This window comes from Oncorhynchus mykiss, chromosome 19 (assembly GCF_013265735.2).
Source record: "Oncorhynchus mykiss isolate Arlee chromosome 19, USDA_OmykA_1.1, whole genome shotgun sequence".
Taxonomy (NCBI): domain Eukaryota; kingdom Metazoa; phylum Chordata; class Actinopteri; order Salmoniformes; family Salmonidae; genus Oncorhynchus; species Oncorhynchus mykiss.
Window position 1 is genome coordinate 17,126,893 of NC_048583.1, and position 19,026 is coordinate 17,145,918.

The 19,026-nt window shown below is 41.8% G+C and overlaps 1 protein-coding gene across 4 annotated transcripts in view; it reads left to right on the forward strand.

Annotated features, from left to right (window-relative positions):
• stra6l (STRA6-like) overlaps nucleotides 1-12,327 on the forward strand; it is a 23,971-nt gene extending 11,644 nt beyond the window's left edge. For 2 of the 4 annotated variants that reach the window (XM_021573513.2, XM_021573512.2), the window contains exons 7-18: nucleotides 1,333-1,458; nucleotides 3,368-3,441; nucleotides 3,683-3,794; nucleotides 3,922-4,075; nucleotides 4,465-4,540; nucleotides 4,662-4,743; nucleotides 4,850-4,898; nucleotides 6,206-6,323; nucleotides 6,634-6,753; nucleotides 10,404-10,567; nucleotides 11,207-11,365; nucleotides 11,803-12,327. In XM_021573513.2, the coding sequence (XP_021429188.1) occupies nucleotides 1,333-1,458; nucleotides 3,368-3,441; nucleotides 3,683-3,794; nucleotides 3,922-4,075; nucleotides 4,465-4,540; nucleotides 4,662-4,743; nucleotides 4,850-4,898; nucleotides 6,206-6,323; nucleotides 6,634-6,753; nucleotides 10,404-10,567; nucleotides 11,207-11,365; nucleotides 11,803-12,053 (1,485 nt within the window). In that variant the 3' untranslated portion in view covers nucleotides 12,054-12,327. The remainder of the gene's footprint in view (nucleotides 1-1,332; nucleotides 1,459-3,367; nucleotides 3,442-3,682; nucleotides 3,795-3,921; nucleotides 4,076-4,464; nucleotides 4,541-4,661; nucleotides 4,744-4,849; nucleotides 4,899-6,205; nucleotides 6,324-6,633; nucleotides 6,754-10,403; nucleotides 10,568-11,206; nucleotides 11,366-11,802) is intronic. The other 2 variants (XM_021573516.2, XM_021573515.2) reach the window with 1 other exon arrangement.
• The last annotated feature ends 6,699 nt before the right edge of the window (nucleotides 12,328-19,026 follow it).

Genomic DNA, 19,026 nt, shown 5'->3' on the forward strand with positions numbered 1-19,026 from the left:
TATAATTTTTTAATTGGACAAGAGACCATTAATCCCAGATTTGGGACCACACAGCCACTGTCACTGATTCCTTCCAAACCACTCATTGAATTTGCGATTTCCAACTTGTTGTGTAATGTTCAATGGCCGATGAGCACCGATACGATTTACCTATAATTTCTCTTCAAATGACAAGGATTAAAAAGGATTTGTCAACTTGATTCATGTTGATGACTGCTATCTAAGATTGTGAAAGTATGATGTTGAAATGATCAGTCCAATCAAAGCTACGGTAGATATAACGGGATTTGACGAGCTTTTATCTGTGGCCAATGACCTTGAGCCTTCTTGGATGGGCACTTCTATGGCAGCAGCCGAATGGCTAGAATTTTCAATGTCTCCTCTTACTCTTGGCAGTGACGTAAAGTCACCCATGAGTGATAGAACACTGAGTCAATCACTGCGCAACGCTCCGTATTTTCTGCTGGCTTGCCCCACCACCACAGAAAGCACTGAGCTAGGCTGAAACACCACCATTTTGGAGCTGCCTTACTCAAGACAACAAAAAAGAGACCATGTTTGTATGCTGCTTTATTAACTCAATGATATGTCATTTTTTACATTGTTTGCAAACTGATATGTGACATGTATTAATGCCAAAATAACATGCAAAACAGGCAAGCCCCCCCCCCCTAACCTTAACCCTAACCCTAACCCTAACCCCCCCCCCAAAAAAAAAGAAATACGTTGTAATTAAACAACAACAAATCTGGGGCTTAAAACCCCACCTGCCTTGATTGACGGGTCGCCACTGACTGTAGCACTTATCAAGGTGAAAATAAAAATGGATATGCACTCTTCTGGGAAGAGGTGACGAACCACCAATATGATGATTGTGTGATAGAATGTGTTGAATCCATTTTGTGTTTCCGACATCCTGGCATGATAGCACAGAAAAACAGAAGCCTGTCTGAATAGCAGACAAAATATGTCTTATCCTAACTTGATTGGCATTGAATACCTGTCGTTGATGCTAATACCACTCACAAAGCTGGTTTGCATCCGTTTATTAGCATTGTCATTACGTTCAAATGCTTATACACTGTATAACATTTAACATATTTCCCAAGCCATTCATCTCACATATAGTTCCCAGTACAGTATGTGATGTCATTGCATTCAATAATATATCTTTATCACACATGCCAAATGAGTTATTCCTCTCACTTACTACGTTCAAAATCTATATCCCTGACCATATTTTCCAAGTCATTCATCACTCTTTACAGTAGGTGTGGCCTATGTATTTCTGTGTCTATGACTGCCATGTGAATTTGAACTTGTACTCTGTAGATACTGGGTAGTCACCAGAAGCTCGTCTACCAGTGGCCGACCATTTTGTCTCTCGTATTCCTCCTGGGGCGGTTCACATACATGCTGGTCAAAGCTGTTCGGATTCGACTCCAGCTTGAAACTGAGGTGAGAATTTCAGTTGGAGAAATAGTTGTTACCACATCCGTTTGAGGATTTGTGTCAGTGAAATGGGGAAATTAATCTCAATAGCGTATATCAGATATGATGAAATACATACTTGTGTTATTTACGACTCATATTCAAATGAGATTTACAGTTGAAGTCGGAAGTTTACATGCACCTTAGCAAAATACATTTAAAATCAGTTTTTCACAATTGCTGACATTTAATCCTAGTAAAATGTCCCTGTTTTAGGTCAGTTAGGATCACCACTTTATTTCAAGAATGTGAAATGTCAGAATAATACCTGAGAGAATAATTTATTTCAGCTTTCATTTCTTCCATCACATTCCCAGTGGGTCAGAAGTTTACATACACTCAATTAGAATTTGTTAACATTGCCTTTAAATTGTTTAACTTGGGTCAAACGTTTTGGGTAGCCTTCCACAAGCTTCCCACAATAAGTTGGGTGAATTTTGGCCCATTCCTCCTGACAGATCGGGTGTAACTGAGTCAGGTTTGTAGGCCTCTTTGCTCGCACACTCTTTTCAGTTCTGTCCACACATTTTCTTTAGGATTGAGGTCAGGGCTTTGTGATGGCCACTCCAATACCTTGACTTTGCTGTCCTTAAGCCATTTTGCCACAACTTTGGAAGTATGCTTAGGGTCATTGTCCATTTGGAAGACCCATTTGCAACCAAGCTTTAACTTCCTGACTGATGTCTTGAGATGTTGCTTCAATTTATCCACATAATTTTCCAGCCTCATGATGCCATCTATTTTGTGAAATGCACCAGTCCCTCATGCAGCAAAGCACCCCCACAACATAATGCTGCTAACCCTGTGCTTCACGGTTGGGATGGTGTTCTTCGGCTTGCAAGCCTCCCCCTTTTTCTTCCAAACCTAATGATGGTCATTATGGCCAAACAGTTCTGATTTTGTTTCATCAGACCAGAGGACATTTCTCCAAAATGTATGATCTTTGTCCCCGTGTGCAGTTGCAAACCGTACTCTGGCTTTTTTTATGGCGGTTTAGGAGCAGTGGCTTCTTCCTTGTTGAGCTGCCTTTCAGGTTATGTCGATATAGGACTCGTTTTACTGTGGATATAGATACTTTTGTACCTGTTTCCTCCAGCATCTTCACAAGGTCCTTTGCTGTTGTTCTGGGATTGATTTGCACTTTTTGCACCAAAGTACGATAATCTCTAGGAGACAGAACGCGTCTCCTTCCTGAGCGGAGACTTGCGTTCTATTGTTTTTACAGATGAACGTGGTACCTTCAGGCTTTTGGAAACCATACTTGTGGAGGTCTACCATTTTTTGTGAGGTCTTGGCTGATTTCTTTAAATTTTCCCATGATTTCAAGCAAAGAGGCACTGAGTTTGAAGGTAGGCCTTGAAATACATCCACAGGTACACCTTTAATTGACTCAAATGATGTCAATTAGCCTACCAGAAGCTTTTAAAGCCATGACATCATTTTCTGGAATTTTCCAAGCTGTTTAAAGACAGTCATCTTAGTGTATGTAAATGTCTGACCCACTGGAATTGTGATACAGTGAATTACAAGTGAAATAATCTGTCTGTAAACAATTTTTGGAAAAATTGCTTGTGTCATGCACAATGTCCTAACCGACTTGCCAAAACTATATTGTGTTAACAAGAAATTTGTGGAGTGGTTGAAAAACTAGTTTTAATGACTCCAACCGAAGTGTATGTAGACTTCCGACTTCAACTATATATATATCATGAACTTCAGATCATTCAAAAAAAAATTGCCGTCACAACAAGGGGAGAGGTCTAGGTTTGCATTTACTAGTCTTCAGCATGCCAAAAGGTCTTTAGACATGCCCGACTTTGTGGAGCAACCATCCAATGAATGATGAGTTTGTCTGTTGACAAGAATCTTCTTTCAGGACCAAGACCAGCTAATCCAGTGTCACCAGGCCAAGCATGTACAGAGGTTGTTGAGGAGGATCCCTATTGACCGGTAGGACAACAGTAGGAGAAACACTGGCTCATGATATATTCTGTGGTTATATAAAAGTAAACCATTGGTAACAGCCTGTCACACCATTTCAAAATTAGGTCTACTATGTTCAACACGTGACAATCATTCACATTTCATCGTTGGTCTTGCAAACATTCAGCATCAACTGGTTGTGTGTCTTAAAGATTTTTCATGGAGCGTTAAGAATGGTTTCGTTAAATTCCGGTAATCGTTTTGATAGGAAACTGGAGGCCAGTTGGTTCCAGAGGAGGGTCTATGACTGGGACCCCCACTTCAAGTTCCCTAACAGAATGATCGGCACATCCATCATATCCCTGATTGGCTTATACACGGTTCGCCTTGTTATATGGGCGGGATTAGGTTTTTCATGTGTTATTTTACACTTATTTTAGGTATTTTATTTGACATATTTTTGTGTGCTTCTGACTGTGTGCTTTGGGTGCGTCTGTCCTTCCACAGATGACTTTGGCTGACTATAGTCTCAGTGACTATGCGTTTGATAAATTGGATGTTCTGAAAGACCAACTGAAGAAGCTGGCTTTTTCCTGCAATGAGACAGAGATATTTGTAGCTATGATCCCCCAATTTGAGGAATTCGCTCACGTTGCCAGAAGTAAGGAGCATGGTTTAGACTATTGTGTGTGCGCATGCTTGCGTGCGTGTGTTGCCGCACCCACACTCGTAGAAAGAAAGGTGCTATCTAGAACCTAAAACGGTTCTCCGGCTGTCCAAATAGGAGAACCCTTTGAAGAACCCTTTTGGGTTCCATGTAGAATCCTCTGGTTCTACATGGTTCCAGAGGGTTCTATCTGGTTCTACATGGTTCCAGGGGGTTCTACATGGAACCCAAATTGTTCAACCTGGAACCATAGGGGACAGCCAAAGAACCCTTTTGGAACCCTTTTTTAAAAGAGTGCAGAGTTTGCCTGAATATTTGTACCATTATCATTCATCAGTCTGCATAGTTTACGTATCAGTTTGTTTGTTTGAATGATTTTCCAGAGTGCTGGCTAGCCACAACCATCTTTGCCAGCCTAACGTCTGTGTCATACACATTCCATGTGTTAGCATGCTACCGGTATGTCCTGTTTGATGCAGTTATTCCACAAATATTCCATATACTGTATATACACAGTATAGAATATGTAAATGATGTATGATCTGTTAGCATTGCTGTTATAATTTTCGCCCTGTCACAGGAAACATCTGAAGAGATTGTGGGCGGGGGAGAAGGCCTTTCTTCCTGAGAAGTTCCATAATCCCAATTCTGCAGTCAGTGTGGTGAGTAGCAGCGCATTCCAATGCCAGAATGTTCCACAGAATTATTGGGAATGTTATTTGTAGTGTCAAACTATTTAAGAGTCATATTTTGTAACGTTACATACAGGCTGCCATCACAAGATACTCCGGATGGCAAATAGCATTTACTTTGTGGGGTAAGACAACCTTTCCTCTTCCTTTCAGCCCACACAATACAATACAATACTTATAAGGGGATATATAGAATGAGACATAAACAGTCACCTCCAAAATGATTGCCACTCTTGATAAAGATGAGCAAAGAATACTGTGGAAAAGAAGTAATACCAATACAGAGACATATTATATGATAAACAAAATACTAATTTATGCTAATACAATTGCTCAGAGAAAAATGTTTCGTTTTAAGTAATAAAATATAATCTCAAAGATATCTGTGAAAATGATTTTCCTGTTTTCAACGCTTTGTGCATCCTCCCCTTGCAAGGATAACAGCGCTAAGCCTTTCTCCGATAATGCTTAATGAGATTGAAAAATACATTGGTAGGGATCTTAGACCATTCTTCTCTTTCCAGATCCTTGATATCCTTTGGTCTGCGCTTATGGACTGCCCTCATTAATTCAAACCTCGGCTTTTCAATGGGTTTCAAGTCCGGAGACTGCGATGGCCATTGCACCCGGTTCCAATCCAAGTGCCAATGCCGTTTAGCAAACTCCAGGAGTTTACATTTGTAGTTTGCTCTCAATAAAATAGCCTATTGGCATGGTGTAGGCGTCTAACTTTTGAGTTGGAGGCTTGGTGACCCCAAGATTTTTTGATGCCATCCGAACCGTCTTCCTCACTGTGTGTGGGGACAAGATACACTTGGGTCCTCTACCAGGGAAGTTTACCACAGTTCCAGTGGTTTTAAACTTTGTATATGTTGCCCTAATAGTGGTATATTTGGTTTTTCAGGTTTTTTTTTAGTACCCATTGCCTAATTTATGAAAGTCAACAACCAGTTGTCTCTTTTCATTTGTGATTTATTTGCCTTTCCGCATGGTGATGGATGACAAAGGGATTTTGCACGTGTGTTACCTCATTTTTATACCCCAGTGAAACAGCAAGCCAAGGAAGGCCACAATACAGTTCCTTAAACTGAGATACATTTTTTAAAAGTAGAATGTTAATGCACATTTTATTTAGTTTGATTTTATTTATAATAATCTTCAAGGTTGCCAGTAATATTGACAGGTATCTTTTTTAGATAAAAAAAACTACTTCTTAAGCGTAATCTCTTTCTCCGAGCAATTGTATTAGTATAAAACTATGTAATTGTCACTTTTTGGGGGGATACAGTATAGCGCAGTATTTGTATTATTTACAGTCTTTTTTGTTCATCTTTATGAAGGGTGCCAATAATTTTGGAGGTGACCGTGAATAATTATTTATTGGATAGATAAATAAATGCATTCTATATGAAAGTTCTCCAATTTCTTCCAGGTTTTCTAATTGTTCACTTTGTCCAGTTCGTCTTTGCGTTGCTCTTTACCTACGGAGTGGTCCTCCCCATCCAAAATGGAAGAGTGTTGGAAATGTTGACCAACATGGGAACTATTCTGTAAGTGTACTCCATGGGACAGTTTCCCAGACCCAGATTAACAGAGAATCTCCATTGAAAGTGTTTTTGAGTCCAGGATTAGGCTTAATCTGGATTTGGGAAACTGGCCCGTTCAGTGCTTTAAATAGGCTGTAACTATTCAGAAATAAAACATATTCAAGGAGCCGCTCAGCTCATATGAAAAAAATGTCAGTGATCGCTGGTATTTCTTTACCCATTGAGCGTCGACGTAACATATTTCCTGGTATGTATGCATATCCAAGCAGTGTGAGTTTCCTTATCCTGTATGAGGTAACGTTCTCTCTATCAGTTTGACCATAGGTATCGTTATAGGACTGGTTATACTACAGGTGGTGCTGGTCCAAGTGTTCTTCCTTCAGGACAAGATCTCACCGTCAGACAGGAAGAAACCTCTGGCACTCAACAACAGGTGCGGTATTATGTAACACAGGCCATACCTCTTGACCTAACGTTCACCTTAGCCTACTGGTCACCAGTCATTCACCCATCACAACTCTACCCAGTCACAATCTATGGTTAGTGTGCTTCTTTGGAACGCTCACACAAAGAAAGAAGAATGCTTAACAGTTCCTTAATTAAAGGATTTCAAGGGAGGACATGGTGCATGATAAAACACCCACATTTACAGTACCAGTCAAAAGTTTGGACACACCTACTCTTTCAAGGGTTTTTATTTTAATTTGACTATTTTCTACATTGTAGAATAATAGTGAAGACACAACACTATGAAATAACACGTATGGAATCGGGTAGTAACCGAAAAACTGTTCAACAAATCAAAACATATTTTAGATTTGAAATTCTTCAAAGTAGCCACACTGCCTTGATGACAGCTTTGCACACTCTTGGCATTCTCTCAACCAGCTTCACCTGGAATGCTTTTCCAACAGTCTTGAAGGAGTTCCCACATGTGCTGAGCACTTGTTGGCTGCTTTTCCTTCACTCTGCGGTCCAACTCATCCCAAACCATCTCATTTGGGTTGAGGTTGGGTGATTGTGGAGACCAGGTCATCTGATGCAGCACCCCATCAATCTCCTTCTTGGTCAAATAGCCCTTACACAGCCTGGAGGTTTGTTGGGTCATTGTCCTGTTGAAAAACAAATGATAGTCCCACTAAGAGCAAACCAGATGGGATGGCGTATCGCTGCAGAATGCTGTGGTATCCATGCTGGTTAAGTGTGCCTTGAATTCTAAATAAATCAGACAGTGTCACCAGCAAAGCACCCCCACACCATCACACCTCACACGGCAGTTGGAACCAGAAATCTCAAATTTGGACTCATTAGACCAAAGGACAGATTTTCACCGGTTTAATGTCCATTGCTCGTGTTTCTTGGCCTAAGCAAGTCTCTTCCTATTATTGGTGTCGTATAGTAGTGGTTTCTTTGCAGCATTTTGACCATGAAGGCCTGATTCACACAGTCCTCTGAACAGTTGATGTTGAGATGTGTCTGTTACTTGAACTCTGTGAAGCTACAATGGGCTGCAATCTGAGGTGCAGTTAACTCTAAGGAACTTATCCTCTGCAGCAGAGGTAACTCTGGGTCTTCCATTCCTGTGGTGGTCCTCATGAGAGCCAGTTTCATCATAGCGCTTGATGGTTTTAGCAACTGCACTTGAAGAAACTTTCAAAGTTCTTGAAATGTTCCGTATTGACTGACCTTCATGTCTTAAAGTAATGATGCACTGCCATTTCTCTTTGCTTATTTGAGCTGTTCTTGCCATAATATGGCTCAAACGCATTAAGAAGGAAATAAATTCCACAAATTAACTTTAAACAAGGCACACCTGTTAATTGAAATGCCTTCCAGGTGACTACCTCATGAAGGTGATTGAGAGAATGCCAAGAGTGTGCAAAGCTGTCATCAAGGCAAAGCGTGGCTACTTTGAAAAATCTCAAATATAACATATTTTGATTTGTTTTGGTTCCATGTGTGTAATTTCATAGTTTTGATGTCTTCCGTATTATTCTACAATGTAGAACAAAGTAAAAAATAAAGAAAACCCCTTAAATGAGTAGGTGTGTCCAGACTTTTCACTGGTACTGTACCACAAGAGGTAATGACTGGAGCAGAATCAGTGGAATGGTATCAAACACATGGTTTCTATGTGTTTGATGCCATTCCATTAGCTTAGTTCCAGACATTATCGTGAGCCGTCCTCCCCTCAGCAGCTTCCATTGTACTATACATATCATACTGCAAAGGTAAACATTGGGACAAAAATTGGCATTGGACTTCCTGGTTTACATCAAAATATCTTTTCACAAGTATTTTTCTTTACCCACAGCTATTTATTTTAGTTGACCTTAGTTACGCAAGCTCTTAAAGCTCCCCTGAATTATTTCAACATTTTGTTAAAAATCGCACAACATTTCAACGTCCTGCTACTCATGCCAGGAATATAGTATATGCATAGGATTAGTATGTGTGGATAGAAAACACTCTGAAGTTTCTAAAACTGGTTAAATAATGTCTGTGACTATAACAGAACGTGAACAGCAAGCGAAATCCCAAGAAAAACCTGGTCACAAAAACCACAAAAAAGTATTCATCCGCCAGTCTCTGAATTGTTTATTGCAAGCAAAAATAGATAACGGTGAGGTTGCAGTTCCTACAACTTCCACACGATGTCGCCAGTACTGGCATTTTCATTTGTTTAAATCCTTGGTGGAATAAGAAATAGGCCTTTCCTGTCCTCCAGGAACAGGAAGAGATTTATGGGAGAGAGACAAAGGACCATGATTTCAAGAGTAGCTGCTATTGAATACAGATCGCCCAGTGATCAATTTGATCGATTATTAACGTTTACAAATACCTAAAGTTGGGTTACAAACGTAGTTTGAAGTGTTTTGTAAAAGTTTATAGGCAACTTTTTTAATAAAAAAAAAAATGACGTTGCGTTTTGGAACGGAGATTTTCCATGGATCAGACGGGCTATATAAATTGACATTTTGGGTATACATGGACGGATTTAATTGGGAAAAATACCCATTTGTGATGTTTATGGAACATATAGGAGTGCTAACAAAGAAGCTCGTCAAAAGTAATGAATGTTTTATATTTTATTTCTGCGTTTTGTGTAGCGCCGGCTACGCTAATTCTTTTGTTTACGTCCCCTTCAGGTATATTGGTGTGTTGCATGCTATCAGATAATAGCTTCTCATGCTTTCGCCGAAAAGCATTTTAAAAATCTGACATGTTGGCTAGATTCACAACGAGTGTAGCTTTAATTGAGTACCCTGCATGTGTGTTTTAATGGAAGTTTGAGTTTTATCGAGTACGATTAGCATTTGGCGTTGCGCATTTCCGCAGATTATTGGCCAGGAGAGACGCTAGCGTCAAACCAGGGCTAGTTGAGCTTCATAATGCATAAATCTGTGGCAAAGACAATGTGCAGTCAAGCGGTTTGCACACACACGCAAGAACACACACAACCACAGACACACACATGCCGTGACCCCACTTTGGCATGTTCTGCATACATATCAGGAAATACATACACTGAGTATACAAAATATTAAGAACACCTGCTCTTTCCATGACATAGACTGGCCAGGTGAATCCATGTGAAAGCTATGATCTCTTATTGACGTCACTTGTTAAATCCACTTCAATCAGTGTAGATGAAGGGGAGGAGACAGGGTAAAAAAATATATTTTTAAGCCTTGAGGGAATTGAGACATTGATTGTGTATGTGTGCCATTCAGAGGGTGAATGGGCAAGACAAAAGATTTAAGTGCCTTTGAATGGGATATGGTAGTAGGTGCCAGGCTCACCGGTTTGTGGCAAGAACTGCAACACTGCTGTGTTATTCACGCTCAACAGTTTCCTGTGTGTATCAAGAATGGTCCAACACCCAAAGGACATCCAGCCAACTTGACACATTGGAGTCAACATAGGCCAGCATCCCTGTGGAACACTTTCGACACCTTGTAGAGTCCGTGCCCCGACAAATTGAAGCTGTTCTGAGGGCGAAATATCGGGAAGGTGTTCCTAGCGTTTGGTATACTCAGTGTACGTTGTTGACATAGCACTCTATGGTATCTCCCCTTTTAGGAAGGCGTTCCACAACTTCAACTACTTCTTCTTCTTCTACAACGTTGTGATGGGCCTGAGTAACTGCATCCTGCGTCTGCTAACCAGCTGCGTGGTGGGCACCTGGCTGGTGTCACGCATCGACCGTACCATCATGCCGAAGGGATACGAGTCCATGGACCCTGGTCAGTTTAGTGACCTAGTTAGGGCCCAGAGGGTTTTCCCTGACCAGGAAAAACTCTCCGCCCTAATTAAAGGCTCTGACTAAAGCCTATAGTTTTTGGTTGAAAACTCACACAGGTGCAGCTACATACAAACAGGTGATTCAATCACTGTACTATAAGTGCGTAGCCAGCCAGAACGGCTCATAGGAGCAGGAGCCTATCTCTCCTTTCTGTAGAGCAGGGGTAGGCAACCCTGTTCCTGGAATGTCTTCAGTACTGCAGGATTCTGTTCCAACGAGACACCACACCTGACCAACTGAACTAATTAATCAGTTCAGTGATTGCCTAAATTCGACACACCTCGTCTTCCAGGTCAGTTAAATCCAAATCACGAAGTGTCTGTAGCACTCCAGGACCAGGGTTGCCTACCACTGCTGTAGAGTGTGGCAGCTTGATGTGTAGGACGCTAGTCCCAAACTCGGTCCTCCTCCAGAGGAGTGGCCCCAGGACTAAGGTTTGGAAACACTGCTCTCGTCAATCACAGGGCCTGTAATATAGGATTTATACAGAAGGTGGCAGCATTTCACAGGATTTGCATGACAAAGAGTGTGTGGCAAGTACATGTCATATAGAATGTAACTCTTTGACTGTCTATTTTAGGTTACAGCACTTGGATCGGGATGATTTTTGCAGACCACTACCACAACAACCCTGTCATGGTGTGTTTCTGTCACCTTCTCCTGTCCAACACCATGGCGAAACAACAGAGGACCACAGAGGCAGCATCCTACTCCACGTTCAACAACACATCTTCGCCAGGTCCGTTAACATTAAGATGTCATGAACACAGCTGCAGATCAAATAATGGGCTGTTTAAAATATAATTTTCTCTAGGTTGAAGTTTCTCATGATGTGAGTGTATATTAGACTAAATTGTTCTCTCTAATACCACTGTGTTGTAGATTCAGCCTGTGGAAGTTATCTCTAATACAACTGTGTTGTAGATTCAGCCTGTGGAAGTTCTCTCTAATACCACTGTGTTGTAGATTCAGCCTGTGGAAGTTCTCTCTAATACCACTGTGTTGTAGATTCAGCCCGTGGAAGATCTCTCTAATACCACTGTGTTGTAGATTCAGCCCGTGGAAGTTCTCTCTAATACCACTGTGTTGTAGATTCAGCCCGTGGAAGTTCTCTCTAATACCACTGTGTTGTAGATTCAGCCCGTGGAAGTTCTCTCTAATACCACTGTGTTGTAGATTCAGCCCGTGGAAGCCGGGCCAGGCGGCGATGGATGCTCCTCTACACCCTGATGAAGAACCCACGACTGATCCTATTGAGGAAGAACAGGACCACGTCCTGTCCCACTCACCACCAGGAAACTGTGGTCCAAGCCTGGCTGCTGGCCTCTCAGACCGAACAGATGGGACAGGCACCAGAGATGACGGCCACAGCCGCTACAGTTACGTCAGATCAGACGATGACCAATGGGCAGGCATTAACTGACTGATTCTGCTCCGGGTTTATACACGCGCGGCCTGAAATAGTGTAGTACAATACTGTGATGTAACATTTAGTAGACCTACAGACATTTCGAGGACACGTTTTGGCTCATGAGTGCTACACTTGATACTACAGGCCAATTCTTCTGTAGGCCAAGCTCTTACAATGTATTGTATTGTATGTGATGAATAATATGATTAATGTATTGTATTGTATGTGATGAATAATATGATTAATGTATTGTATGTGATGAATAATATGATTAATGTATTGTATTGTATGTGATGAATAATATGATTAATGTATTGTATGTGATGAATAATATGATTAATGTATTGTATTGTATGTGATGAATAATATGATTAATGTATTGTATGTGATGAATAATATGATTAATGTATTGTATTGTATGTGATGAATAATATGATTAATGTATTGTATTGTATGTGATGAATAATATGATTAATGTATTGTATTGTATGTGATGAATAATATGATTAATGTATTGTATGTGATGAATAATATGATTAATGTATTGTATGTGATGAATAATATGATTAATGTATTGTATGTGATGAATAATATGATTAATGTATTGTATGTGATGAATAATATGATTAATGTATTGTATTGTATGTGATGAATAATATGATTAATGTATTGTATGTGATGAATAATATGATTAATGTATTGTAAATTCGGGAAACAGCTACATAATTACTCCTACTGTGAAAGATGACAGGACAAATGGACACAGTTATGCTTTTTACCTCATAATGGCCCGTTTGTTTTTAGTAGGCCACATAGCCGCGGGAAGTAGAGGTGCTGAGGGCGCTGCAGCACTCCCTGAAAAATCATCATCATAAAAAAAATATACAGAACCAGTCAAAAGTTTGGACACACCTATTCATTCCAGAGTTTTTCTTTATTTGTACTATTTTTCTACATTGTAGAATAATAGTGTAACCCTTGAATGAGTAGGTGTATCAAAAATGTTGACTGGTATTGTATATACATTTTAAAATATGTTTATTCTTAAAGATGTTTTTTTTTCTCATAAAAATAGTGCACTGGGCCTTTACTAGTATTAGCAGAACAATATAGATGTATTGGGCTCAAGTAACAACAAAAGAATTCAGCATCTCTGCTCTGTCAAAAAAATCTAGTTGTATAATTAAGAACAGTATTTTGCAGGATTAAATTGTCGGAATTGAAGTCCCTTTCTTTTTGATTGTCATTCTAATGGAATCCAGAAAGAACAAAACCATGTCCTCATATTAAAGGTGCAAAGTTAAGGGTAAAGACACAAAACATCCACATCAAATTAATTATTTTTATTGATCAAATTACATCAATCAATCAATCAAATGTATTTATAAAGCCCTTTTTACATGTCACAAACTGTTGCACAGAAACCCAGCCTAAAACCCCAAACAGCAAGCAATGCAGATGTAGAAGCACAGTGGCTAGGAAAAGCTCCCTAGAAAGGCCAGAACCTAGGAAGAACCTAGGAAGAAATCTAGAGAGGAACCAGGCTCTGAGGGGTGGCCAGTCCTCTTCTGGCTGTGCTGGGTGTAGATTATAACAGAACATGGCCAAGATGTTCCAACGTTCATAGATGACGAGCAGGGTCAGATAATAATAATCACATTGGTTGTAGAGGGTGCAAGAGGTCAACACCTCAGGAGTAAATGTCAGTTGGATTTTCATCGCCGATCATTCAGAGTTAGAGACAGCAGGTGCGGTAGAGAGAGAGTCCAAAACAGCAGGTCGGGGACAAGGTAGCACATCCAGTGAACAGGTCAGGGTTCCATAGGCACAGGCAGAAGAGTTGAAACTGGAGTGGCAGCATGACCAGGTGGACTGGGGACAGCAAGGAGTCATCAGGCCAGGTAGTCCTGAGGCATGGTCCTAGGGCTCAGGTCCTCCGAGGGAAGAGAGAGAGAGAGAATTAGAGGAGCATACTTAAATTCACACAGGACATCGGATAAGACATACTCCAGATATAACAGACTGACCCTAGCTCCCCGTCACATAAACTATTGCAGCATAAATACTGGAGGCTGAGACAGGAGGGGTCGGGATACACTGTGGCCCTGTCCGACGATACCCCCAGACAGGGCCAAACATGTAGGATATAACCACACCCACTTTGCCAAGGCACAGCCCCCACACCACTAGAGGGATATCTTCAACCACCAACCTACTACCCTGAGACAAGGCCAAGTATAGCCCACAAAGACCTCCCCCATGGCACAAACCCGAGGGGTGCGCCAACCCGGACAGGAAGATCACGTCAGTGACTCAACCCACTCAAGTGAAGCACCCCTCCTAGGGACGGCATGGAAGAGCACCAGTAAGCCAGTGACTCAGCCCCCGTAATAGGGTTAGAAGCAGAGAATCCCAGTGGAGAGAGGGGAACCGGCCAGACAGAGACAGCAAGGGCGGTTCGTTGCTCCAGTGCCTTTCCGTTCACATTCACACCCCCGAACCAGACTACACTCAATCATAGGACCGACTGAAGAGATAAGTCTTCAATAAAGACATAAAGGTTGAGACCAAGTCTGCGTCTCTCACATGGATAGGCAGACCATTCCATAAAAATTGAGCTCTATAGGAGAAAGCCCTACCTCCAGCTGGTTGCTGAGGGACAGTAAGGAGGCCTGTGTCTTGTGAACATAGCGTACGTGTAGGTATGTACGGCAGGACCAAATCGGGAAGATAGGTAGGAGCAAGCCATTGTAATGCTGTCCTTGAAATATCATTGAGGCCTCGCGGGTGGCGCAGTGGTTAAGGGCGCTGTACTGCAGCGCCAGCTGTGCCACCAGAGACTCTGGGTTTGCGCCCAGGCTCTGTCGTAACCGGCCGCGACCGGGAGGTCCGTGGGGCGACGCACAATTGGCCTAGCGTCACCCGGGTTAGGGAGGGTTTGGCCGGTAGGGAAATCCTTGTCTCATCCCGCACCAGCGACTCCTGTTGGGGGCCGGGCGCAGTGCGAGCTAACCAAGGTTTCCAGGTGCACTGTGTTTCCTCCGACACATTGGTGCGGCTAGCTTCCGGGTTGGATGGCGCTGTGTTAAGAAGCAGTGCGGCTTGGTTGAGTTGTGTATCGGAGGACGCATGACTTTCAACCTTCGTCTCTCCCGAGCCCGTACGGGAGTTGTAGCGATGAGACAAGATAGTAGCTACTAAACAATTGGACACCACGAAATTGGAGAGAAAAAGGTTTAAAATTCAAACAAAAAAAAGAAATATGATATGTTCGTCAAAAAAGAGATTAGAGTCCAGAGTAACGCTGAGGTCCTTCAAACTCAGTGCCTCTTTGCTTGACATCATGGGAAAATCAAAAGAAATCAGCCAAGACATCAGAAAGAAAATGGTAGACCTCCACAAGTGTGTTTCATTCTCGGGAGCAATTTCTAAACGCCTGGTACCACGTTCATCTGTACAAACAATAGTGCCAACTATAAACACCATGGGACCATGCAGCCGTCATACCGCTCTGTCTCCTAGAGATGAACATACTTTGGTGCAAAAAGTGCAAATCAATCCCAGAACAACAGCAAGGGACCTTGTGAAGATGCTGGAGGAAACAGGTACAAAAGTATCTATATCCACAGTAAAATGAGTCCTATATCGACATAACCTGAAAGGCAGCTCAGCAAGGAAGAAGCCACTGCTCCAAAACCGCCATTAAAAAAATCCAAACTATGGTTTGCAACTGCACATGGGGACAAAGATCGTACTTTTGGAGAAATATCCTCTGGTCTGATGAAACAAAAAAAGAACTGTTTGGCCATAATGACCATCATTATGTTTGGAGGAAAAAGAGGGAGGCTTGCAAGCCGAAGAACACCATCCCAAACGTGAAGCACGGGGGTGGCAGCATCATGTTGTGGGAGTGCTTTGCTGCAGGAGGGACTGGTGCACTTCACAAAATAGATGGCTTCACGAGGAAGGAAAATTATGTGCATATATTGAAGCAACATCTCAAGACATCAGTCAGGAAGTTAAAGCTTGGTTGCAAATGGGTCTTCCAAATGGACAATGACCCCAAGCATACTTCCAAAGTTGTGGCAAAATGGCTTAAGGGCAACAAAGTCAAGGTATTGGAGTGGCCATCACAAAACCCTGACCTCAATCCTATAGAACATTTGTGGGCAGAACTGCGCGTGCGAGCAAGGCCTACAAACCTGACTCAGTTACACCAGCTCTGTCAGGAGGAATGGGCCAAAATTCACCCAACGTATTGTGGGAAGCTTGGTGAAGGCTACCCAAAATGTTTGGCCCAAGTTAAACAATTTAAAGGCAATGCTACCAAATACTAATTGAGTGTATGTAAACTTCTGACCCACTGGGAATGTGATGAAAGAAATGAAAGCTGAAATAAATCATTCTCTCAACTATTATTCTGACATTTCACATTCTTAAAATAAAGTGGTGATCCTAACTGACCTAAGACAGGAACATTTTACTAGGATTATATCACGTCCTGACACTGAGATGCGGTCTAAGGCACCGCATCTCAGTGCTTGATGCGTCACAACAGACACAGTGGTTCGATTCCAGGCTGTATCACAACTGGCTGTGATTGGGAGTCCCATAAGGCGGCACACAATTGGCCCAGCATTGTCTGGGTTTGGCTGGTGTAGGCTGTCATTGTAAATAATAATTTGTTCTTAACTGACTTGTGTAGTTAAATTAAGGTTACATTTAATATATATATATAATAATAATCATCTAGGTTTGTACCTGTAGGCTTTCCATCACCATGAAAAAAAACAATGCACAATACAATAATTGTGTACATTGAGACATCAAGTGGTTTGTGATGATGTAATAATGTGGCTCAGTTGGTAGAGCATGCTGTTGGCAATGCTCTGGTTGTGGGTTTGATTCCCATGGGGGACCAGTATACAAATGTAACCAAACCGTAAGTTGCTCTGGATAAGAGTGTCTACAAAAAGGAATGACTAGACCATTTCAGTTATTACATAGTTAAACATCACAAAAGTAGTGCACTGGGCCTTTACTAGTTCTGTATTAGCAGACTGATGTAGAAGTCTTCAGCACCTGCAAAAAAATAAATAATCTGCATTCCCCCCATCGCAGCACTCCTACCCCCAAACTATGTCCAGCAGCTATAGTATGCCACACATACTGTACATAGGCCACAGTCAAGTGTATTTAAATATGTTGACATTCTGGTTGAATCAATGATTGTAATTGAGTATCTTTGACTTGAACGTGAATAATTACATTTATGTAAATGTCTTACAATATAACAAATCACATATTTACTAAATGCTGCCACGAATGCTGATAATTATTACATTTGACCACCTGAACGTGAGGGAACGTGGGCGCCCCACACGCAACTTTTAACAATAGCCATGTACGTTAACTAACGTTAGTTTGAAGCTTGGATACTTTCGTTACAATAACTTCCAGTGAAGTTGCCCGCTAGGCGCTAGTTAACGTTAGCAGACGTTGGCTAGCTAGCTAGCTAGCATTTTTTAGCCAGCAACGTTAAGGCTACAGCTTACCCGTAGACAGTAATATAGTGCAAGGACTGACATTGGATACAGTAGCTCAGGACAATGCATGTTTATAGGAAAAGTTACTTTGAAAAACGTGTTTGACCGCCCAAAGATCGGCGTCCCTCCATGACAGGTGCCACATTGTTTTGTCATCCAGTTCAACCTACAATCAAAACAAACTTTTGTAACCTTCTAAACATCTTTGCTGCAATCACCACTTTTGTTTGGTTGGCTAACAACAAACACTGGGAAAGCTGTAGCCTAAGTGGGCAACCATATAGCTAGATCGTTTTTGAGCTGGTTATATCGAGGTAACTTTAACTTAACTACATATCTACAGCTGAAGTATTTAGCGAGCATATTTGAGGCCTTGGTAAGTGTGTATAATTGTGTGTTTGGTGACTGTAGAACCTAACTGACTTAGCTATCTAGCGCAATGATTGAACATTCATTCTAAATTGTCTCCATTTGTTTATTTGTATTTAAGAAGGAACAAAATGGCGCTGCAATACAAAGTAGTTCATTCGTAATTTTGTGTTGATACTGACAGCTGTCTTCTTCATTATGTTCCTGACCAGATGTCTGATGAAGAAGATGCTCCGGGCTGTCCTCCAGGCCAATAAGAACGGGGTGTCCATCAGGCGGAATACAGGTCGCTGACGGGGGAGTTCATCCCTGACCGAAAGCTGGGCTACCCTTCACTGGAGTGCTTCCTCCGCAGTACCCCCGCTGTGGTCAGGATGGAGAATTGCATGGGGGGAGGCAAGGCCTTCGTCCCAATAAACGGGTGTCTGGTATCCTAGTGGTTAAGAGCGTTGGGCCAGTAACTGAAACGTCGCTGGTTTTAATCCCCGAGCCGACTAAGTAAAAAAAATCTGCCTGTGCCCCTCGGGAGCAAGCAGCATAACCCTTATACCAGCCGTTTCCATTCTACCTGCCACTTTCCTTTTAAATCTAATGAAGGGAAGTGAAGACGTACACATTTCAGGAGGAAGGACAGATTCGGAGTTTGAGGAGAGTTGAGCTAGTCAGATTTAAGTTTTAAGCCAATAGGTGTCACTTTGTATGAGCTTGTACTCTCCATATTTCTCCTGTAGATAAATGTGCTTTGCTGCAGTCTGTCAAGAAACGGCCCACATCGCTCAGCTGGTCGCTCTTCAGAAGTCCAGCAAGAGGGCGCCTGGCAGCTCCCAGATGCTGAACTGTCAGACGAGGTCGAAATTGGCTTCAAACTTTGTGTTCTATGCTAGGTCTCGTCTGTCCTTGTCACAGTCAGTGTCATCTGGCAATGGCTCTTTTTCTGAATGTGTCTTTCCTCGATGGCCCAGTTCACTATTCCTTTGAGAACTTGAATAAAAATAAAAAAAGAGCTAAGAATAAGGGCCTTTCAGACCAAAATCATATTTCTCTCTCCGTCTCTCTCTCTCTCCTGATTCTTTG